This window comes from Camellia sinensis, chromosome 5, assembly GCF_055761805.1.
Source record: "Camellia sinensis isolate YWXY chromosome 5, ASM5576180v1, whole genome shotgun sequence".
Taxonomy (NCBI): Eukaryota; Viridiplantae; Streptophyta; class Magnoliopsida; order Ericales; family Theaceae; genus Camellia; species Camellia sinensis.
Window position 1 is genome coordinate 121,043,874 of NC_138965.1, and position 24,989 is coordinate 121,068,862.

The 24,989-nt window shown below is 38.5% G+C and overlaps 1 protein-coding gene across 6 annotated transcripts; it reads left to right on the forward strand.

Moving 5' to 3' along the window:
• The first annotated feature begins 560 nt into the window (after positions 1-560).
• Positions 561-24,697, forward strand: CPFTSY (signal recognition particle receptor protein, chloroplast (FTSY)). 6 transcript variants are annotated; one of them, XM_028239992.2, is made up of 12 exons: positions 561-1,011; positions 3,425-3,529; positions 3,779-3,852; positions 3,958-4,016; positions 4,263-4,300; positions 6,101-6,221; positions 6,351-6,419; positions 6,522-6,604; positions 19,656-19,724; positions 23,347-23,409; positions 23,787-23,914; positions 24,323-24,697. In XM_028239992.2, the coding sequence occupies exons 1-11, from the start codon at positions 721-723 to the stop codon at positions 23,898-23,900; spliced, it is 1,086 nt and encodes a 361-aa protein (XP_028095793.1). In that variant the 5' UTR covers positions 561-720; the 3' UTR covers positions 23,901-23,914; positions 24,323-24,697. The 6 variants fall into 6 exon arrangements, with proteins under 6 accessions (XP_028095793.1, XP_028095792.1, XP_028095795.2 ...); XM_028239991.2 differs by having other exon boundaries at positions 577-1,011; positions 23,787-23,911; XM_082869694.1 differs by lacking the exon at positions 19,656-19,724 and having other exon boundaries at positions 621-1,011.
• Positions 24,698-24,989: the final 292 nt, after the last annotated feature.

Here is a 24,989-nt window from a genome sequence, read left to right on the forward strand (position 1 = left end):
ATTAGTTTTTAATGTGTTGTGAATTGAAAATATATTCACATTATATAATAATATAAAATAATAACATCAATGTTATCTAATTTGTGTATGAAATTTTCGATACCTTGGTCTTTTCCCTTCTCTTTCTTCCCCAACATTAAATATCAATATTAAATATAAGAATATTAAAGTTTAAGAAAATAGTGTAAATCAAGAAAAAAAGACTTTATAGAATAAAAATATAAATACATAGGACTAAGTAAGTTAAAAAATTCATTCATGGACTTATTGAGTTAGAATACTTTTAAATGAGATTTATCAATAAAAATTCATTTTATAAATTTACAATTATTTTTTTTACTTCCTAATTTTTTTATATCTTTCCATCAAAGAAAGGTTAAATTAACCCAAGCTATTTTCGGCTAGTTTAAAGGGTGATTATAATTTATTTTAATTTTAAAATTTATGTGATAGTATCTGGTGCATATTCTATACATAGTTTACTAATCAAAAATAATTTAAATAAATTTTAAAAAATTAATTATTTGAAAACTAAAAGAGGTGTGTTATAGTTTAATTTTTAATTTTTTGATTATCAATTTTCTAACTTAAAAAAAGTAAAATAAAAAAGTTCACCAAACAGCGCCTTCGTCGGTCGTTGGGAGGTGTGTTATCCTCACTTGACAGTTTAGAGAGCAGAGAGAAGCTTTCGAGCAGAGAGAAGGTTTTTGAAGTACACAAATGGCCTGTGCTTCTTCTTCAATGAGTACAGTTGTCTTCAACCTCCCTCGAACTCGGCGGTACTCTCCGATTCAGCCCACCCGAGTCTGGCCTTCCCGGTTCAGATGCTCTGCTGGGCAGACCGGGTTCTTCACCAAACTCGGTCGTTTGATCAAAGAGAAGGCCAAGAGCGACGTCGATAAACTCTTCTCCGGATTCTCCAAGACCCGCGACAACCTTGCGGTCATCGACGAGCTCCTCCTCTACTGGAATCTCTCCGACACCGACCGCGTCCTCGACGAATTAGAAGAGGTCCCTCTCTCTCTCTCCTCACTCTCTCTCATAGGTTAATTTCACTTTTATCCAATTTTTTCTATCCATCATCTATTTACATTAGTCTTTTGAGTTTCTAGTTGTCTTTTTATTTTTTATTTTTTTAATTTCATCCATAAGTTATCAATTTAATCTATTTTAGTGTTTAGAATTTTAATTTCAGCTCAATGTATGTATAATTTAGTCCAATTCGAAAAGGTTATCCAAATTAGTAACATTAAGCCTGCGCAAAGATATAATAGAAATTTAAGCTTGTTCTAGAATAATTTTTTTTCTTAACTAGGTAATGCCTTTTATTTTATTAATTATATTTTATTTTTGTAATCCTTTCGACCATTAACTTGATTTGAATTAAATATTTTAATTTAGGAACTAATGGACTTTAATTTATGTACTCAATTTCTAGTTTAGGGACTAAGTAGATAATTTGACAATAATTCAGAGGCAGAAAATGAAATTAACCCTTTTTTGGCTTCATGTCATATAGGATCTAAGCAGCTTTTTTACGTGTACACAACCCTTCTTCATTACCTGGGCTTGGGACCGGCGGAGTTGTTAAGTAACCCCGGCGGAATTAAAAATTAACCCTGATATGATTTAAATTATTTTAGTTGTAAAATTAGCTTTTTGCCCATTAGGTTAGGCTTACTGATTGGGATGGGGATCGAAATCAGAAACTAAATAGATGAAATTGATAGTTTAGTGATGAAATAGAAAAAATGACAATAGTTTAGTGGATAAAATGAAATTAACCATGTATATACAAATATATTCATGAATGGATGTTTGCATATATGAATATTTTGATATATATTGTCAGCAATTTAGCAGCTACATGGAAGTATTTGCTGAATAAACAAGTGGAGTTTGAGATTGAAGTTCATGTTAGTTGTTAATGTGTTGTGTGAATTAGGGATGGCAATTAAACCTGAATCCGATGGAGACCCACCTCGCCTTGCTATTATTAGAGCAGAGTTCTCCAAAATTTCCCCCACGGGGCGGATATAATATTGGTCGGTCAATCCCCAATTTTTTCAGGGCTGGGTTGGTGAATACCCACTGGTGAATTACCCGTCCCCTTGTCTCCAAGTCAAGGTCAAGCAAAAAAATCGAAGAAACAGTTTTCGAAATCTTAAAAGATGCGGACTTGGAAGAAACGACAGAGCTCAAGGTCCGAACCATGGCCGCCGAGAGGCTCAGCATCGACCTCTGCCACCTCGACCACAAGTGGTTCGTCAGGCGAGTCGAAGGTAATAGGTTGGTTCAGAGAGCGAAGATCAATCAATTGATGATACGGAATAAAAGCACCTTGATTCTGGTTTGCATATGCCATACACACCACTTGGATCAATTCACAGGAAATCAAGCATCTAAAGAAATCACAAACCTAAAGTAGACAACTTTAATAGGGTTTTGAGTCAGGAAAAAAAAAAAAAGAAGCTACTATTACAGATTACAGACATATATATATATATATATATATGTGCGTGTGTGTATGTATATATAGAGAGTGAAAGTAGCTCTAGACTGAGGACTAAGGAATTGAAACTTGGAAGAGGTAAGTGATGGTGGTGAGGGTCGAGTCATTTGCAAGGTGAGAGTTGAAACCATAATTTATGCTTTGTTTGGTTGTTTAGAAATTGCGAGAAAAGAAGGGAAAATTATAGTAGTTTGTTCCTTTACGTTTGCTTTTGTTTTTTTTTTTGTTGTGTGAGCAAATGAAAAGCTTAGGTACTTGCACTTTAGTTGGGTTCCTATGTTTGATTGCTGAGAATTTGCTAGAAAAGAAGAGAAATTTTTAGTAGCCTTCAATTGGGTTTTTTTTTTTTTTTAATTATTATTTTTAGACTGTGTTTGGTTCATGAATTTGAGAAGAAATTTGAAGAAAAAAAGGTGTATAAAATCTATCTAAATCTATCCTCAAATCTATAAACCAAACACAATCTTAATCAATTTGTCTCTTCCACTCACTTTTTTCAATTCTTAATTTTTGCTGTTGATTTGTTTATATTATGAAGATATACCTAAAGCAAAGCAAATGGGGCGGGGAAAACCGATCCCCTTGAGGGGCGGGGGTGGTAGTAAGAAATTGGTCTCTGTTGGGGAGTGGGGATGGGGGATGGGAAAAAAATAAAAATTGGAGATTGGGGAAGGGGAGGGTAATACTTACTCTACCCACCCCATTGCCATCCCTAGTGTGAATTTTGAAGAAAATGCAGAAAATAGTATATAATTATGATTTGAAAATGTGGAAGTATTTATTTACTATATAAACAAGTGGAATTTGAAATTTAAGTTCATGCTAGTTGTTTGATTTTTTAAGAAGTTGTGGAAAATTTTATAACTACGATTTGGAGGTTATCGTTTTATTACTATTATTTATTTATTTTAGGCTTTGCTGGTTGCTGATTTTGGGCCAAAGATTACTATTAAGATTGTGGAGAGCTTGCGGGATGATATATATGCTGGGAACCTCAAATCGGGAAGCGAGATAAAGGTAATCATTCTGAATTTTAAATTTACACCAACCTGCCCTGCATTTGGTTGCTTAGGAACTTAAGGAAATAAAAGAAAGGAAAAGAAATTTTCGTTGCCTATTTCACTTAATGTGGGTTTGTTGGAGTGGTTTTTCTTATTGGGTTCTAAATGTTGGTGTAGATTTAAATGTCATTGTAAAATTTTCTAACCAACCAAACAGACCAGCATTGGTTAATTTGATTTTTAATGTGGATTTTTATTGTTGTAGGATGCCTTGAAGAAGTGTGTGTTGGATTTGGTAACTAAGAAAGGCAATAAAACAGAGCTTCAACTTGGATTCAGGTTTGGGATATTTTTAGGTTTCAATTTTTAAATTGATTGTTGTGCTGATAATTGGGTTGGATCTAATTTAAAGTCTTTGTTGTTTTGTTTTTGTTATACTACCAGGAAACCAGCTGTGATAATAATTGTAGGTGTCAATGGAGGTGGAAAAACGACATCTCTTGGTAAGACATAGAAGTAGAACTGAGGTGGTAATGAATCCTAAAAAATGTCAGCTGATTTTCTTACTATCAATATATGGTTTTGCGGGGAATAATAAAAAAAAAAAAGAAAGAATTTGTTGTGTTCTCTAGGAAATCTTTCTCCAGTGACACTTATTATGATGACAGATGGATATATGAATCTGTTGTTTTCTCTTCAAATATTGAAGATACAAGAAATAAAGTAACTGATGAACTTCTTGATTACAGGAAAGCTGGCCCACAGATTGAAGAAGGAAGGGGCTAAGGTGAGATACTGTTATCTTGATTTTCCTTTTGCAATAGTATTCAGCTGAATGATTTACCTAGACTTGATAAATAACACCAGAATGTTATCTACTCTCGATTTCTTCAATTGGACTTGACATGTCATATGTAACTTCACAAGGCTTGAAGTTAACTTAGGGACTGTTCTCTACCACGATACATATGGTCCAGATTAGTACAGCCTAGTTTGCGGACCCTATTTTTTGTTTTCCCACTGAAGAACTGGATTGATATACATATTCATCAGGAGTGGTGGTCAGACTGGGTGATGGGAAACTAGGTCCTATGGTTCATCTGTGTGGCAGATCAGATTTAGTTCTGGTGAAATAGCCTTATGAATAACCTCCATTCTAGCTATAAACCGGGAAATAGCAAAAGCGGAGGTAGCTATGAGTTTCTATTCTGCAGAAGCATGATCAAGTGGTACGTGTTAAATGGAATCTGCCGGAGATGAATTGGGTGAAACACTGAAAGTTAATGTGGATGGGGCTGTGGGTGAGGCTTCTTGCCGTGGTTTTGTTGGGGGTTTGATAAGGGACTGCTCAGGGGGATGGCTCTTGGGGTTTACTTGGGGGAAGTTTCAGTCGTGACGGCTGAGCTCTGGGCTATTCATCAAGGTCTGAGTTTAGCTTGGTCCAAAGGATTTCGGCTTCTTGGTACTGAACTAGCATCTGGATTATAATCAGTTTGGAGATCAGATCTCTTCTAAATAGGGAATGGAGCTGTCCGGTTAATCACATATGTAGGGAAGCCAATGGATGTGAGGATAGATTGGCCTGCGAGGCTTTGAATGCTCCAAAAGATTTTGTAGTGTTCGGCAACCCTCCATTGGTAGTTAGGCCATAATTGGTCTGGGATACCTCGATTGGGAAACTCCCAGGTTAGTAAAGTCAACTTACCTGGAAAAACAGACGATTGGTTTTGGACTGGAATAGTTGAAGATAGATGAAAGAATGTCATATGGTACTATGTTGGAGCATCCATGAATGACAATGACTTAGGCAGTTCAAATCCATTTTATTTTGGATTGATGCCAAACCAAAAGCAAACTCAACCCAAACATACTAGCACCAGTTTCATGCTTGGGCTGTGTACGATGCATGTAGTTTGTGACTGATGCTGGAGGAAGTTGAAGCAGATTTGGTAGGACAGTTGATTAACATTAACAAAAATGATTGTCATATTATCTATTCAAGTGAGGACATGCTTTCATCTGCCCAAATTTTTATTTCCTAAGTGCTTCTATTGGTTGAAATCTGTGTTTTAATTTCTTAAAGTATCTATTGTTGAAATTAGTTACTATTATTTGCGCGCGAGGGGGTGGTGTTTTTTTGTTTGTTTGTCAATGAGGTCAGAAATAACCATGTCATATGTGCCACCCTTCTTGTCTGCTATCATGAAGTTAAATGAGTATGGGTTAAGCATAAAGCATCAGAATTCTGCGTTGAGGCATTGAAAATAGTCTCTTAATCGTGCTGTGCTCTCTTCATTCCTGTGGTGTTTCTTAATCGTTTATCAAGGGGAGGCCAGCGGAACATGGTAAAAGGAAATGCAAGGGTTCTAACATGTGATACCTTATAATATAGGAGACTGGCACTAGTATTGTCAATATCTACAACACCTACTATTCATCTTATAATTAAAAGGATTTTGTTTAGCTTCTTGATATTCAGAGTTCAGAAAAGACCTTGTTTGTCCTCACATCCTTATGCTCACAAGAGAAGAAGTTTTGGCACAAGCAGATGTCTCATCTTTGTTGCTTTATGGTTTGAAATTGTCAGGTATTAATGGCAGCAGGTGATACATTTAGAGCAGCTGCTAGTGATCAACTGGAGATTTGGGCTGAGAGGACGGGGTGTGAGATTGTTGTCGCTGAAAAAGAGAAGGCCAAAGCATCATCAGGTTGACAACTAAACTAGCATGCCTGATGAATTTAGTTTGGCGTCTCCTTTCTGTAATCAGATTGTCCCTGAACATATGATTGACATGGTGCTAATGCTAAGATATGATCTTGAAGTTCTTTCTGAATAGTTCTTTCACAGGCTGTTAAAAGAGGGAAAGAAGGTGGCTTTGATGTTGTTTTGTGCGACACATCTGGACGTGAGTATAGAGGACTCTAATGGTAACTAGTATTGCTTATATTTAGTTTCAAGGTGGTAATTCAGTAAGACCTTTTTTTTCTTTTTCTTTCTTTTTCTTTAGGTCTGCACACTAATTACAGCCTGATGGAAGAATTAATTGCATGCAAGAAAGCTGTCAGTAAAGTTGTTCCTGGCACACCCAATGTAAGCTCTAGTTTTTGCACCTTTCTCTTGAATTTTAATATATATTTTTTTGATGACCGGGTGTCCGGGTTAGCTTACGCGCACCTTGACTAATCCCAGGACTCATGCAACGCTCCCCCTCCACGTGGATCGGGCAAATCTCGGGCAGAGCCCGCGGGCGTGGCCCCAAGCACCTCCTCTTGAATGTTTAATACTACGGACATGTTCTATGTTTTCATTCTCAAGCTCGGCTCGTTAAATATTAATCAAGCTGGAACTCAATTTGAAGGTCGAATCAAAACCAAAAAATTAGTAATTTTGTATTGCAAAAGAGGCTTGAGCTTGAATACAGGCTTGAGCTCGGCTTGTATATTAGTCTAGCTTGAATTTAGGCTTGAGCTTGGCTTGAATACACAATCAAACAATCTTGAACGAAATGCAAACGAGCCGAGCTTGAGTTGTTCATGAACAACTCAATTTGTTTTCAGCCCTAAATTAATGCTGGTAGGTTTTTGTTTCAAGGAGGCCATCAACAAGTGCCACTTGAGAATATATATATATATATATATTGAAAAATGTCATATTTTGAAGTATGGGAAAGTGGCTCATATCTTATGAAATTATTTTTCCCGTAGATCCAAGCAGTCGTAACTGCCATTTTAGTGGGGAGGGGGGAATTATCTCGCATTTTATCTTCTTGGATACAAATTAGAGATCAATTTCTAACTACGGGTACACAAAAGTGGTTTGACACTAAGTGGAATCAGCTTGTTTATTTTTTGGGGGGCACTAGGTAAGATGTTAGTAGGTTAGTATGTTAGGTTAGCACAACCAGGTGTTCCATACTTGTCCATAACCCTGAACTCCAAACGTTCCTCAAAATCTAGAGGTACAACCACTTGAGCCACACTCTAAGTTCTAGAATGAGCTTGTACACCGTTAGGGAAGAAATTTTGAAATTTTAACAACCATGTGATTGTTGTGGAAGGAAGTGCTTGAAGTGGCCGGAGTTGGGTCATATGGGAAGATGATACACACTTAACTGACAAGGGATCACCGGAGGTGGAAGAGGAGAGAGCTAAGACAGCCTTAGACAGAGAGAGAGAGAGAGAGAGAGAGAAAAGGGGGGGGGGGGGAATGCTTTTGAGCTTGCAAAGGAGATGGGGTTGGCTTGTCAACCTACTGCAAGGGGAAACCTGCCTTTTATAGGGGGCGAACCATAGGGGTTAGCAGCCATGGGCAGTTGGAGGTGGTATCATGGGACTACAATGATTAGGTATGCTAAGCCTTGGGTGCCAATAAGACTGTTGTAGAGGTAGTTATAAATAATAACATGTTCTTAAGATGATTGCTCAATTGCCGTGTCAGGGAGTGCTGTGAGCAATCTGGTTTGTGCCTTAGTATTCTTTGGATAAGCAAGGATACCGTGCATGCCTGCTCTGACCATTTTGGCTCGACCCAAAGGGGAGCACACAAAGATATGTTATTGGTCCATGTGTTGCCTCACGAGGCTGACATGTTGGCACAAGCTAACACTTAGAAAATATGAGGAAGAAGAACTTCGAAAATATGAGGAAGAAGGAATATATTTCTGTTATATTCAAAACTTCTTATCTTACAAGACCAAATGACACTCCTTATATAGGAGATATTACAAACATCATTATATGCCACTTACATATTATATATTACCACTATCTACCACTATCATATTATATACATGCCACTATCTACCACCAACACCACTATCATATTCTATACATGCCACTATCCTTCACCAACACCACTATCATATTATATACATGCCACTATCTTATTATATACATTAACACAAATTTCCAGCACTCCCCCTCAAGCTGGTTTGAAGATATCTTCCATAGCCAGCTTGCTAGTCAGCTTATCAAATTGCTTCTTGTGTAGTCCCTTCGTTAGCACATCAGCTAATTGTTCACCTGTTGGAAGGTAGGTCATACAGATTATGCCAGCATTGATTTTCTCCTTGATGAAATGTTTATCCACTTCTATATGTTTTGTGCGATCATGTAGAACTGGATTATGAGCTATAGATATAGCTGCTTTGTTGTCACAATAGACCTTCATAGGTGTCGGGTGAGAAAGCTTTAATTCTTCAAGAATTCTTTTAATCCACATTACTTCACAGATTCCATGGGCAACAGCTCTGAACTCTGCTTCTGCACTACTTCTAGCTACCACATTCTGTTTTTTACTCCGCCATATAACTAGGCTCCCACCTACAAAGGAGCAGTATCCGGATGTTGATCTCCTGTCTGTAACACTTCCTGCCCAGTCTGCATCTGTGTATACTTCAACTTGAAGATGTCCATGTTTCTTGAACAGTAAGCCTCTCCCTGGAGTTCCTTTCAAATATCTTAAGATCTTATAAACGGCCTCAAAGTGCTCTGCCCCTGGTGAGTGCATGAACTGACTTACCATGCTGACTGTAAAGGCAATATCAGGCCGCGTATGAGACAAGTAAATCAATTTCCCTACAAGTCGCTGATATTGTTCCCTCTCTTTGACTTCTTCAGCCTTAGCAGCTTGTAACTTCAAGTTAGGCTCGATTGGAGTCTCCACCATCTTACAACCAAGCATACCTGTTTCTCCAAGGAGATCAAGAACATATTTTCTCTGATTAACAAATATACCTTCCTTGGATCTTGCAAATTCCATTCCGAGGAAATACTTGAGGGCTCCCAGATCCTTAATGTGAAATTCTTTTGCGAGTTTCTCTTTGAGGGCTGCTAACTCTGCTTCATCATTACCAGTTAAAATGATGTCATCAACATAAACAATCAAAGTTGCAATTTTACTGTTTTTTGAATGTTTATAAAATATTGTGTGATCTGCTTGACTCTGCGAGAAGCCACAACTGATAACTGCCTTCCCAAAGCGTTCAAACCACGCTCTTGGTGATTGTTTGAGTCCGTATAATGACTTGTTCAATCTGCATACTCTGTCGCTTCCAAGTCTCTGCTTAAATCCCGGCGGTAGGCTCATGAACACCTCCTCTTCAAGATCACCATTGAGAAATGCATTTTTAATGTCAAGTTGATGTAGAGGCCAATCTGAATTTACTGCAAGAGATAACAGTACTCTGATGGAATTTATTTTAGCAACAGGAGCAAACGTCTCCTGATAGTCGATCCCATAAGTTTGAGTGAAGCCTTTAGCCACCAGTCTCGCCTTGTATCTCTCAACGCTTCCATCTGCGTTACATTTTATCGTAAACACCCATTTACACCCAACTGTTTTATTGTCTTTGGGTAGATCAACTATCTCCCAAGTACCACTTCTCCTTAAAGCATTCATCTCCTCCATGACTGCTAATTTCCAATTCGGATCATCCAATGCTTCCTGTATATTCCTTGGAACAAACAAGTGTGAAATCCTAGATGTGAAAGCTCTATGGTTTTTAGACAGTCTTTGATAGGAGAGGTAATTTGCAATAGGATGTTTAATGCAATTTCGGACACCTTTCCTAATTGCTATAGGAACATCAAGGTCGGAAATAGAAGGAATAGGATTACCTAAAATTTCGATGCCAGAACTCGGGTGGACATTCGGGTCATTAGGATGGACATTCGGGTCATTATTCCTCAGATGAAATCGCTTCCTAGTATAAACCTGAAGCTCAGGATTTAGATCATTTTGTAGTACTTCTCCCCCTAAACAAGAATCTTCTTGACTAGGCACCATAGAACTTGGTTCTCCTAAGTGATCATTATCAGACAGATGTGGTTTTTGTGTAGGATAAATGACATTGGGGAGCGGGATAGAAATATCCCAAAAACGGTCTTTTACTCCACTTGTCTCTCCCCTGAAGAGAAGTGTTGGGGAAATAGGATTTTGTTTCCACAAATGACACATCCATACTCACATGAAATTTCTTAGTTTGAGGATCGAAACACTTATACTCCTTTTTGTTTGAGGAATAACCCAAAAAAATACATTTTATAGCACGGGGGTCAAGTTTTGAACGAAATTGACTGGGAACATGAACATAGGTAGTACATCCAAAAACTTTGGCGGGTAAATCAGAAAACAACCTCGTGTCAGGAAAAAAGGTTTTGAGACAATCAAAAGGTGTTTTGTATGTTAACACCTTTGTAGGCATCCTGTTTATCAAATAAGAGGCTGTTAAAATTGCTTCACCCCATAAATATTTAGGAACATGCATATAAAACATTATAGCACGTGCTACTTCAAGTAGATGTTTATTTTTTCGTTCTGCAATGCCATTTTGTTGAGGGGTATCCCGACATGTAGATTGATGAAAAATCCCCTTTTTTTCCAAAAACTCACCCAACTGCTCATTGAAATATTCTGTTCCATTATCAGAATGTAAAATACCAATTTTGGTTTGAAATTGGTTTTCAATCATATTGTAAAAATTTGTGAATAAATTTTTCACGTCAGATTTTTTATTCATCAAATAAATCCAACATAAGCGGGTATGGTCATCAATAAATGTAACAAACCATTTTTTACCAGAAAGAGTAGTGATTTTAGAAGGGCCCCAAACATCACTATGAATCAAATAAAAAGGTTTGGAAGCCTGGTAAGGTTTTGGCAAATAAGTAGAGCGATGAAATTTTGCAAAAATGCAACTTTCACAATGAAAAGAAGAACACAATCAATCCCTTTAAATAATTCTGGAAATAAATGTTTCAGATAAAAAAAACTAGGATGTCCTAGCCTATAGTGCCATAGCATTATTTTTTCTCGAACAGAGATTGAACTAGTACTAGTAAAGCTCTGAGCTTTTTTATTACTAACAGGTACTTCATCAAAGTAGTAAAGACCTTCAAGCATCCTAGCACGCCCAATCATCATCCCCGAGTTCTGGTCCTGAAATTCACAATGGGATTCAAAAAATGTAACACGACAATTAGAATCCTTAGATAGTTTACTGACAGACAAAAGGTTACGGGCTAAGTTGGGGACGTGAAGAACAGCATTGAGATTAATTTTCTCAGTTAGTTTAATAAATCCTTTTCCTGCAATAGGTGAAAAACTACCATCGGCTATTCTGATTTTGTCATGACCAGAACAAGAGAAATAGGTACTAAATAAATGGGAAAAACTAGTCATGTGATCGGAGGCACCGGAATCTATGATCCACGGAGAGAAGTTTAGGCAAGAGAAGGCTTTAGGATTTCTACCTGTTTGTGCCAACAAAACACTAGGAGTACCGGATGAGGAGTTGGATTTTATCAGCTTTAAGAGTTGATCAATCTGCTCTTTGTTGAAGGGACCTGAATCGGCTTCATTAGCGGTAGGAAGTCACGATTTTTCTCTCCTTGTTTGCTGCTTTTCCAGTTGACAGGTTTGCCATGGATCTTCCAACACGTTTCGCGTGTATGGCGAGGCTTGTTGCAAAAATCACACCAGACCCGTGGCTTATCATCAAACCTGCGCTGGTAATTTGCAGCCTTGTTGGCCGCAGCATCGCTAATTAAAGCAGAGATTTCAATTGATTCACCAGTACCTTTTTTCTTAAGCATGACGCTCCTTCGGCTCTCTTCCCTTCTGACTTCGGCAAATACTTCGCCAATGGATGGGAGAGGAGGTCTGCCAATAATTCTTCTTCGCACTTCATCGAACTCAATGTTGAGGGCGGCAAGAAACTTGTAAATACGGCTGTCTTCCACAGTTTTCTTGTGGTGGTTGCAGTCGTCAACCGATTTCCATTCGTATGTGTTGAAGATGTCAAGATCCTATCACAACTTTTTCAACGAATTGAAATATTTGGTGACGGAATCATCTCCTTGACGAATCTCTCCCAACTTCAAAGTTAATTCGAAAACTTGAGATTGATTTCCTAGGTCAGAATACATCTGACTAACATTATCCCACAATTCTTGTGCAGTAGTATAACACATGTAATTAGAGCTTATATCCTCCTCCATGGAATTGACCAACCATGTCATAACCATGGAGTTTTCAGCGTCCCAACTGTCAAACAGCGGATCATTAACAGCAGGAGCCTTCTTGTCACCAGTGATGTAACCGATCTTTCCTTGCCCACGGATATACATCCGGACAGATTGTGACCAGCGGAGAAAATTATCACTATTTAGGCGGATGGTGGTGATTTGGACAGAGTGAGAGTTGGACGTTTTCACCGGAATGGCAGCGGCAGGGGTTGAAGTGGTTTCGGACGTGACTTCCGACATGGCTATGACGGTTTTAGGGCTGCTGTGTTTTTTGTTGCTCTGATACCAACTTAGAAAATATGAGGAAGAAGAACTTCGAAAATATGAGGAAGAAGGAATATATTTCTGTTATATTCAAAACTTCTTATCTTACAAGACCAAATGACACTCCTTATATAGGAGATATTACAAACATCATTATAACCCATTATATGCCACTTACATATTATATATTACCACTATCTACCACTATCATATTATATACATGCCACTATCTACCACCAACACCACTATCATATTCTATACATGCCACTATCCTTTACCAACACCACTATCATATTATATACATGCCACTATCTTATTATATACATTAACACAAATTTCCAGCACTAACCAACATGGAGATGATATGGTGATGCCATGTAGTGGAGGTGGACATAAGTACCTACAATTGTTAATCATAGACACTGCTTTGAATAAATTAAATTTATAGTAGTGCCATTTTTTTTTTGTAAAAGCTACAATGTTCACCATGATCAATAAGATTTCTTGTTGGCTTCTTTGAAAATGACATTATCAGTCTTGGCAAGTTCGTAGCTGATTATAATTTTTCTTTGTTACTGCTTGTTGGCAGCACTTCACTAGAATTTACACTTTGGAGCTAATAATTTTATGTTTTGTAGCAACCTTTGGGTTTGTCTTGTGTTGACATTGTCATTGATAGTTTATCTCCTTTCCCCTTCTTGATGCTTGCAATTAGCTTTTTGTCACTTAAAAGGCATTCTAAATTTAATTGTTGCATTGACCTTTCTTTTGAATGAGTTATGTTAGAATAGGAAGTAAGTTAGAATAGGAAATACGTGATTGTGTGATTGTGTTTCCTTATATTATGCCTTATGGCACTCCTGTAATTTCTCAATATTATCAATATAAAAGGGAATGAATTCATTCCCTAACTCTTTCTTTTCTCTAAACTTACATGGTATCAGAGCCTCATTAGAAGGTACCTAAAGTCAATCACAACCTCCTTCTCTTCCACCGCAGGACTACCCAGGCCACCCAAACCCTTGCCTAGGACAGTCGTTAGCCCTCTCTTGTTTGTAGAGAGCCATCGTGGTCTCCTGGTGGGTCGCCTAGGCCCTTTGGTGGTTGTCGCTTGCTCCTGGGTGTTCGACTAGGGCCATCGTGGTCTCCTGGTTAGTCAACTAGGCTCCTAGGTGACTACCGCTTGCTCCTGGGGGTTTGACTAGGGCCATCGAGGCCTCCCCATTGGTCGCCTAGGGCCTTGGGTCCTCTTTGGGTGATCGGCTAGCCTCACGAATGGCCCTGGTCTGACCTTGGTCGTTTTTGTTTTTTTGTCCTGTTTGGTCTGTTTATATTTTTTTTAAAATAAAAAAAAAAATTAAAAAAAAAAAGTTCTTTTTCTTCTTTATGCTTTCATAGGAGAAGTTGTGTCTTTCCTTCCACTCATCTTCCGGGTTTATAGTTGGCATCGTGTTTGAGGTATTGTTAGTGGAGTCTCCATAGCAGATTTGATCAGTGAATCTCATACCTCTTAGCGATCTCAAAGCGATAGTTCTATTATCCCTTCCACTATGACTGATAACCTCAACCCTGGCCTTAAAATCACTACCTCTCTATTCAACGGTCAGAATTACCTAGCGTGGTTGCAGAGTCTGACTATTTTCTTGAAAAGCCGAGGGAAGATGGGATATGTTGATGGGAGGATCCAGGCACCTAGTATCACATACCCTTGTTATGACCAGTGGGAGATCACCAATTCTTTGATTATGGGTTGGTTGATCCATTCTATGGTTCCGGAGATCGACGAGGGCTACCTGTCTATGGACACTGCCCAGGATATTTGGGAGGTTACTCCCGGAAGGGGAACTTCTCCCAGGCTTGAGTTACGTCGCTCCATTGAAAGGTCTGTCCAAGGTGAGATGATTATTCTTCAGTATTTTACCTTCCTTAGTAATGGGTTGAAGCGACTTGATCACTTTCAGGACCACAAGCCTGTTTGTCCCACTGATTCTGTTGGTTACCGAAAATTTGTGGTACAAGAGTGGGTCTTCAAGTTCTTGGAAGGCTTAAATGTGGAGAATGATCCAGTTCGAAGCAGAGTACTTGGTATGGATGTGCTTCCTTCTCTCTAGGAAGCCTTTGCTTTTGTGCAGAATGAGGAGAGTCGTTGCTCTGCGATGCTTTCTTTTGTTACTATTGATCACTCGGCCTTAGTTTCTGCACCCTCTCGTGATGGCGACTGTATGACTCATGGTTCTCGTCCTTCCTCTGAGAAGGATAATCTTTACTGTGACTATTGTCGTCGACCTCGCCACACACGAGAAACTTGTTGGAAGCTGCATGGAACCCCCTCTGGTGGCCAAGGAGATCATCCTGGTACTCGCGGGGGTAGGTCTGGTCAGTTTAGAGGTCGAGGGGCCAATGCACGAGCACATCTTTCAGACACTGTTGAGCTGCCATCTTCATCTCCAGTTGTCTCCTCTGCTGCTGATGTTTCGGGGTTATCTGCCTTGAATTTTGAGATTGCTCTTCGCCACTTGCTAGACTGTTGAACCTCCACTTCTACTACAGGTGCACCCTCTTCTTCTTTTGCCAATTTAGGTAACTTGGCTTCCTCCCCATATGCATTGCTCTCTCATACGATTGTACCATGGATTATTGATTCTGGTGCTTCCGACCATATGTCTGGCTCTAATTTATTTTCAGAGTATAATCCCTCCTTAGATCAGGAAAAAGTGCGTATTGCTGATGGTACTATGTCATCTGTGTCCGGGAAATGTTTAATTCATGCTACGTCTTTCCTTTATTTGTCCACTGTTCTCCATGTTCCAAATTTTGGTGTTAATATTTTGTCTTTGAGTTGTATTACTCGTGACTTAAATTGTAGCGTAACGTTTTTTCCTGATCATTGTCTTTTTCAGGACCTCATCACGAGGAAGAGGATTGGCAGTGGTAGAGAGAAACATGGTCTCTACATTTTGGATTAGACCGACAAATTGGTTCATTCATCTATTTAGTTATTATCCACCAAGGAAGACATCTGGCTGTGGCACCGTCGCTTAGGATATCCATCTTTTTTATTACTTAATCATTTATTTCCTTCTGTTTTTGAGAAAAATAATGTGTCAGATTTTCAATGTGAGTCTTGTCAACTTGGAAAATAGTACAGAGCCTCTTTTGCTCCTATTAATAAAAATTTCGTTTCATTTTCTTTGATTCATTCCGATGTATGGGGTCCATCTCGTTTTGTGTCTTTAACCGGTCGCAAATGGTTTGTTAGCTTCATAGATGATTGTTCCTGGGCCACTTGGGTCTATTTGATGAAAGATAAAAGTGAGGTGTTTTCTATGTTTCAAAACTTCCATAAAATGGTTTGTACTTAGTTTGGGGCGGTTGTTAAAATTCTACGTTCTAATAATGGGGGGGAATATATTGACTCTGGTCTTGCCACTTACTTCGCCACTCATGGCATTATCCACCAGACTTTATGCACTAATACCCCTCAACAAAATGGTGTTGCAGAACGCAAAAATCGCCATCTCCTTGATGTCGCCTGTTGTCTATCCTTTGAGATGCGGATTCCTCGATCCTATTAGGGGGAGGCGGTTCTCACTGCCGCTTATTTGATTAATCGTCTTCCTACTTAAGTCCTTCAAAAACAAACATCTCTTCAAGTTTTGTTCGGGTCGACCTCTTTCGGGTTTTCCATTTCTCCTAAGACTTTTGGCTGTGTTTGCTTTATCCATAATCATTTGTCCACTCGTGGTAAATTAGATCCTAAGTCTCTTAAGTGTGTTTTTTTGGATTATTCTGCCACCAAAAAGGGTTATTAGTGTTATCATCCTCCCACTTGCAAATGGTTTGTCTCCATGGATGTCACTTTCTTTGAGTCTCAGCCTTACTTTCCGACCTCCTCAGTATCATAGTCATCCTTTCAGAGGGAGCCTTGATGTGAAGAGATTCCTGTTCCACTTCCGTTAGTGGCTGAACAAATAGAGGATGATGAGCCAGCAGTTGTTGAGGAAAAGGAAGCAAGTAGAGTTTATATCAGGGACAAGGATAGATAGCAAGTCATCTAGATGCAAGAGACTACTTTCCTTCCTCTACTGCCAACTTCTTCTCCGGATGAGTGTCCAGAGCCAAACCGCTCTCCTGAGAGTCCTAGTAATTCTGATTCTAGTGCTCCTATTCCTGATATTTCAGATCTTGATGTTCCCATTGCTAATAGGAAGAGGGTTAGGTCATGTACTCAGCATCCTATTACTAATCATGTCTCTAATTCTAATCTGTCTTCGTCATATAAAGTTTTTCTATCTAAAGTGTCTTCTGTGAGTCTACCTACCAATTTTCAGGATGCTCTCTATTCCTGAATGGAAGCATGCCATGATGGAAGAGATGAGAGTTCTCAGCAAGAGTGGCACTTGGGAGTTAGTGAAGTTACCTAGAGGCAAAAATCTAGTTTGGTGTAAGTGGGTGTACACGGTAAAACACAAAGCGGATGGTTCCATAGATCGGTACAAAGCAAAATTGGTTGCTAAGGGCTTCACTCAAACTTACAGGGTGAATTATCCGGAGACATTCGCACCGGCTGTTAAGATGAATTCTGTGAGAATTTTACTCTCTTGCTGCCTAGGAAACACGGACACGGAAACAGATACGGGATACGGATACGATACGATACGGATACGGCGATACGACAAAAAATGAAAAATTAGGATACGGGTACGGCGAGTATACGTTTGTGAAAAATATTATTTTTATAATTTGTAAATAACTTTTCAAATATTTTTGAATAAAAAAATATATTTAGTTTGGTTTGATTTGATTTTTAAAAATAAAAAATATAATTAATTTGGTTTGATTTGATTTTAAAAAATATAAAATATGAATAGTTTGGTTTGATTTAACTTTTAAAAATATTAAAAATGATAAAATTAACATTGAATAATCAAATATTAATTTTTATAAAATTATAATAATAATAAAATTAATAAACACAATACAATTTTGTTTTTTTTTATTGGTGTAGAGTATTTTAATATTAAAATATTATATATATAATATTATGATAGTAAGAGGCAGGAGGTGAATGTATTATTAAAGGTTAGTGAGATGGTGGTGGATGGGCCCCACAAACCTATTTTATATAAATTATAATAAATCAACATCCTTTTCATCTGCTGGGTAAAGAAAAGAAAACAAAGCAAGAGAGAGGGAGGAAGAAGACAAGGGAGACAGAAGGAAGAAAAAAGAAGGCGAAGACGACAGATCGAGTTAGGCCATGGGTGATTTCTCAGCTTTGAATTCTGTCTCCAGATCGAGTTAGATCGTTGTTGAGCGATTCGCTTCCGATCTTCGATTCAGAGATATGTGGTTTAACACTAATCCTTTCTTAGGCCATGGGTGAATCTTGGTCAAAGCTGGACTCGAAATCAAAAGATCTTGAAGACTCTTGATGCTTGTTCTGATCCATTAGTGCTCGGGCTTTGTTCGTCTGGTTCAATGCGAAACCTTGCTGTTAATTTCTTGGGTTCAGATCTATTAATTTCTCTTCTGTTCTCTCATTATAAGTTTTTAAAATTATTTTTTTGCCCTGTCGTATCCCCAAAGTATCCCAAGCGTATCGTTGAAGTATCCTCGCGTATCCCAAACGTATCCGAAATTCAAAAAATTAAAAAAAAAAATGGGATACTTCTTTACCGTATCTGATACGTATCCCGGCATATCGGACGCGTATCCGTATCCAATACGCGTACGGGGGCCATTTCGGAGTATCCATGCTTCATAGCTTGCTGCAAATTTGGATTGGCCACTTCATCAATTTGATGTGAAGAATGCCTTCCTTCATGGAGATCTAACAGAAGAGGTCTATATGGATATTTTTCCTGGTTTTACGGATGCTAAGTCCAATGGTAAAGTATGCAAGCTTCGAAAGTCACTTTATGGACTAAAGTAGTCTCCTAGGGCTTGGTTCGAAAGGTTTGCTCAAGCTATGCTGAAATATGGGTTCAAGCAAAGTCAAGCTGATCATACCTTGTTTGTGAAACACTCTTCACATGGTAAGACCACAGACGATCAACTTCCGGATATTGCACATTTGTTGGTGGCAACCTAGTCACATGGCGAAGTAAGAAACAGAATGTGGTTGCAAGATCTAGTGCTGAGGCAGAATTCAGGGCTATGGTTCAGGGTGTATGTGAGTTACTATAGATTAAACTATTGTTGGAAGACTTGGGAATCCATCAGAATGACTCCATGCGATTATACTGTGACAATAAAGCCACAATCAACATAGCTTATAATCCAGTTCAACATGATAGAACTAAGCATGCGGAAATTGATAGGCACTTCATCAAGAAAAAACTCATTAGTGGTATCATATGTATTCCATTTGTGAAGACTAGAGACTAACTAGCCGATGTTCTCACCAAGGGGCTAGGGAGCAAACCATTTTATGGCATTCTTAACAAGTTGGGAATGAGAGACATTTTCGCACCAGCTTGAGTGGGAGTGTTAGAATAGGAAGTAAGTTAGAATAGGAAGTAAGTGATTGTGTAATTGTGTTTACTTATATTATGCCTTATGGCACTCCTGTAATTACTCAGTATTGTCAATATAAAAGGGAATGAAGTCTACCTCATTCTCTAACTCTTTCTTTTCCCTATACCTACAAGTTATACATCTGCTATTAATGCATCTTTTGTGTTCAGTTTGATTTGTCTCTTAGTGTCACAATATTGTGCATAACTTTTTTGTATTCATCATATCTGGATCATGTGATGGAGATTCCTTTTTGACTTTGCCAAATTTACATATCTTCCTTGTCATGTGGTAATTCATTTTTATCCACAATTATTTCCTAATCTTTACAGGAGATCCTTTTAGTTCTGGATGGAACAACTGGTTTGAATATGCTTCCACAAGCAAGGGAGTTCAATGAGGTAATTACCCTGTGCCTTTGCCTTTTGATAAAGATTGTTATCAAGAGTGTTTATGTTTTTGTATATCTTTCTGTATCACGTGTGTCATGTCCTATGCTTAAGCCAAATATGTATTTCTAGGAAAGGTGATCAATTTGAATGTCAGACTTGTCTTGCTACTGCCTGTGAAGTTATGTGCATTCAGCAAAACATCACTACTGAATCAGCTATGGATTATGTATCTTTTTGAATTAAATTATTCTTTCGCAGCTAGCATTGGCAATTGTCTTTTTCTGCATATTTTGGCAAAAACAATGCTTGAAGGCTTGTTTCTTCACCTTCACCCAAAATAAATTGCAATTTTTTTTTTTTTGGAGAGGGAGAGAGGTCCACAAATTTTGTAAATGCTCTAAGGACCACCTTTCTCTTCTTTTATCGTCTCATGTTTCCTCATCCCAGAGTAAGTCGTTACAATTTCTGTAGGGCACCCATTTTTCATTGTAGCACGAATGAAAATTTCACCCAATTAAGGTTATGCCAACCATCTATGGTTTGACCACACAAATGGTTTTCCATCCTCCAGTTGGCCCCAGGGCCTAAGAACCCCTTTGGAGTTGGAGTTGCGGTCATGGGATGCTCGAGCAACCTATGATTCCCACACGGACCAGAGGACTTGTGGCTTGGAGACTAGAGTTGAGGGTCCATCAAGGTGCCTCGCTATCCCCTTCATTCGATATCCCCTCATTCCAAAAGAGGACAACCAGGTATTACCAAGACGTTATTGTCACGACCCCAAACCGCCCCTAGTAGGATGGTGCCGTGATGGCCAGTAATCCGAGATTACCGAAGGCCGACTTTCAAAATTCACACACAACCAGAGTATAAATATATGGGGCTTACAAGTACGGAAGCAAAACATACAAATCTAATTAGTCCATAAGAACTGTGCGTAAGTCGAATGAAATGGCATACACCTCCACATGGGTTACAACTTAGTTACAAATGAAGTAAAGTACATATTACATCTTGATCAAAAGGCTTCTCAAGCCGACGTATGCAAAATACAAGTATTACAAGTATTACAAGTCGAGAAGCATAATTTTCAAGATTTCCGACATAACAAAAATCCAAACAAGCTCGCGAATCACATCTAGGCGTCACCGCTTTCTTGCTCATCACCTACATATATATATAGAGGGGGTGAGCTTGGATACTCAGTGAATGATATAAATAATAAAGGGATTTGCATGAATAATAGTCGAAGTCTTTTCAAAACGATACATATCGAAACTTTATATAACAAGGGATGGACCTCGTCCATCTAGCAAATCTTCAGAGCTTCAAGAGGTGCTTACTAGCATCGACATATTACAAATGATGACATTCCGGACAAACAAACCCACGCGGTAAACCATCAGTGGCAAAACAAGACAAAGCAAGGGAGATATCTCAAACAATGGTGCAGTTGCATTATAGTTCCCTGGCACTAAGGACTTTCAAAACAAGATGTGCAGTTGTATTATAGTCCCCTGGCACTAAGGACTTTCGAAACAAGATGTGCAGTTGCATTATAGTCCCCTGGCACTAAGGACTTTCCGAGAATGTCATCAAAACAAATATAATACTTGATATACAAAATAGGGACAATCATTCATGCTTGACAAACACTTTTCAAAACAAGCAAAGCAAAGCTCATCAAAACATTGATAACATAGCTTTATTAAAAATACCACTCACTTAGTTCTTCAAACGTCGTGGTCAAGGCAAAAGTCCGAGTCCTACAAATACATGACAAAGTCTATTGAACGTACTTTCAAACAAGATTCACATGCAAACGAATGATCTCGGCGTTCATCAAAACTAAGTTAAATCAAAACAAAACACTATTTTTTCATCTCGGGGAAAATATGCTGGGCATCAACCAGGTCTTGGCCGAGGTCCCACACCTTCTCGCCGAGGTGTGGTTCCGACGGCTACATTCAAAAGCGAAGTCGGGAAAATCTGGTTTTCCCTTTGAGGAACATGAAGAACATGAAGATGGAGAAGATGAAGAACATGCATGCTAAAATCATATCTTGTTATTACAAAGTCTGAGATTTTGTGCTATGAGTTCGAAAACATGGACCTGGGCACCCATATTCAAGGATCTTGTGAGAACAAACACAAAAACATGGTTCTTGATACAAACTTTCGGATCAAAACAAGACTTTTCTTCAAGAACATAAGAACACTATTTTCTCTTACTAAAACCGACTTTAAATCAATGCAAGGCATGCAGAACAGGTTCGATCATGCAATGCAGTTAGACGATTAATAAGAACAACAAGAGTAGATTAAGATTCTAACCTCAAAACTTGAATCTAACGGTTCAAACTCCCACGGTCAAGCTGGGAGGTCCACTCTTCCACTCAAAAGCTTCTCCTTCTTCTTCCTAGAGTCTCTCTCTCTCTAGAAGATAAGATTTGATACAAAAATGATATGTTTTCTCGACAGTCACTGACTTAACCCTCTGCTGGGACACGTGGCATCGGCTGATTGGCTCTACTAAAAAAGGTGACTGACTAACAAGACATGACCATGACAAAGTGTGTTCAACAAGCTAGATGGCAAGAGCACCCGGCAAGTGATGATCTCGGCTAAGGGCAAAGTTTCGGCAAGTAGGGTGACAACAACATCGGCTTGGAAGGACAACACTTGACTAAGCTATGCCACACCTTGGCCTAGATGTGCTCTAGGTCATACCATTCCAGGAACAAAATCACTAAGTGCAAGGATCAAGGATCTAGAACGCCTAGATAATAACATCTCGGCCTAGGTGACACACACCTCGGCCTAGATGACGACATCTCGGCCAATATACCAGGGTGAAGATGGAGGTCAACCGAAGTGGTTCCAAGATAGTTCTAAGTGTGGAAAGGTTCCAAGGTATCTAGGCTTAAGATGACTTCGGCAACACACCAGGCAAGAACAAAGCATGCAAGCAACACTCAAGCAAAACAAGACAGGATTTGCAAATGCACATAACAAAACAAGATCATACATAAATGTATGCAAGTATGACTAAGTTGAAGTGAGGGTTGTTACAGTTATGCTTTGTATGGCTGAACATACCTACCACCTACTGCAACCTCATATACGAGTTAGCTCACATGGTCCAGCCTCCTACAGTAGGAGGTGTCCTCCATGCATGCAGCTACATAATAAGTCACAACCCTCTTCGGAAAGCTCAAAAGGTTTTCACTGCCACTCTCCATCTAAGATAGCCTCAGTTCTTACATCCCCCTCATCCGGTGGTCTCATGCTGGCTCAATGCCTACCATCCTCCCAGAAGGCTCCACACCAGCCACCTCCCCACCAATTATCCACTCTTTTTATGTTTTTTCACCTCTTGTTTTTCAGTGTTAGTTTTGCAGGAGTGTTAAGGATCATAGAGGGTTGTCTGTGCTTGCATGCCATTTATTTTATGTATATTTTGAATCAGCATTGTTATTCTACTTTTTATCATTCTCTGAGCACAGTAAGATAATATTATTCATTTCAATGAAATGTTGCAGTTGTTCAACCAACCAAAACCAAAAGTATTGCTTCCATTGTGCGCAAAAGATGTTTAATGTATGTTGTTTGACTGAAACTTCATTTGCAGGTTGTTGGAATAACTGGTTTGATTTTGACAAAGCTTGATGGCTCTGCTAGAGGTGGCTGTGTGGTAAACTCGCAAATTAGTATTTTTTGTTAAAGCATTTTATAGGGATGGTCAGGAGTTCCTCAATTTTAACATACAATATAGTTAGATAGATAGTTAATATGTATATTGACTACATATCTATATTAGTATATAAAGTGTACAACCTACTTGGTGTGAATATGTCACATCTTTTCTCTTTCCGAAATTACCCTCATGTAACTAGCCTTATTTAACTGCCAAAATACCCTTTTAGATCTAATTGCAAACTTAGTAACTGCCATGATTTGGCTAACTACACACACATTTAGTGTATGCCCACACCTCTAGTACATACATACATACATATATATCAACGGGTGATTTTGGTGATTATGTGCTACTGTAATCTCTGCTTGCAGGTTAGCGTGGTTGATGAGCTTGGTATCCCCGTAAAGTTTGTGGGTGTGGGTGAAGGTGTAGAAGACCTGCAACCCTTTGATGCCGAAACATTTGTCGATGCTGTATTTTCATGAGGCTTCACAAGGTGGTTGGTATCTACATCCTTTTTTTTTTTTTAAATTAGTTTCTGCATAATCCCAAATGGTTCTCTCTCTCTGTCTGATATAGAAGAAAAGTAGATTAAAAAGACCAACACTAGTGCTTCACTTTGTGCATCTAGAAACAGTGTGTCAAATCAACTTTGGTTTTTGGAGTCATTCTGATCCTCCTTAAAATAACCCATGGTGTTTTTATATTTGATATTCTCATGATAGAGAATAACAATCTTACCAAGTTCGACGGTGTACTTAACTTTCAGACCCCCCACATGATTCTTTACCAATATTATAATTTCACGAAGTAACCAAACAACATGATTCTGAAACCTTTTTTTATTCTTCCCAGCATCCTTTAAGTCACTGAAATTCTTCTTTTCATATGCTCCTCTCTCCCACAGGGCTTCTCGTCTTCATAATTCTTGGAAGATCTTGGTAGAAACCACTGCACAATCAATGGTGAAGGGCTAGTAAGTAAAATCATCTGGTGTTTGCATATAGAGGCAAAGGGGTATTCTGGAAGCCAGCAACTGGGAGGTCGGATTGAAAGCACGTGTTTGTAAACTGATGAGATTGCCTCTGCAGAATTCCAGCTGTGATCGGGTCTGTATGCAATTTTTTTTCATGTTTGGCTGACAGATAGTAATTAAGGGAAAGGTAAGAATTGATCTCATTCCTGTTGATCAGTGACCTTGTTAACTTGCCTTTTTGTATGAAACAAATATGTCCAGTTGAAAAGCAATATCAAGTGAAATGATTTCATGCATTGCTTATTATTGAATTGTTTTGAAATTTCATGCCTGTTGTTGCAAATCTTGGTTTTGTTCTCTTGGTTTGCTCCCAACCTCCGGTGAGCAGAGTTGTTCTTGGTTTCCTCACGCTCACCCCCCATTTGTTTGGACGAAAAAATATTTTTTGCATTCTCTGACATTTGGTATAATGTAAAACGAAAGTCTAAGAATTTTTTTTCGTAGTCAACAAAAAACAAGCTTATATGGGCAGAAAATATTTTTATTTTTAAAAAACAAAAAACATTTTCAAACTGTAGTACTACCAATGTCACCATTA

Coding starts and splice junctions, on each gene's coding strand:
- CPFTSY (XM_028239992.2), top strand. CDS start 721: ATGGCCTGTGCTTCTTCTTCAATGAGTACAGTTGTCTTCAACCTCCCT. Junction 6,420..6,521: donor TTTGTGCGACACATCTGGAC/GTGAGTATAGAG, acceptor CTTTTTCTTTAG/GTCTGCACACTAATTACAGC. Junction 19,725..23,346: donor AAGCAAGGGAGTTCAATGAG/GTAATTACCCTG, acceptor CTTCATTTGCAG/GTTGTTGGAATAACTGGTTT.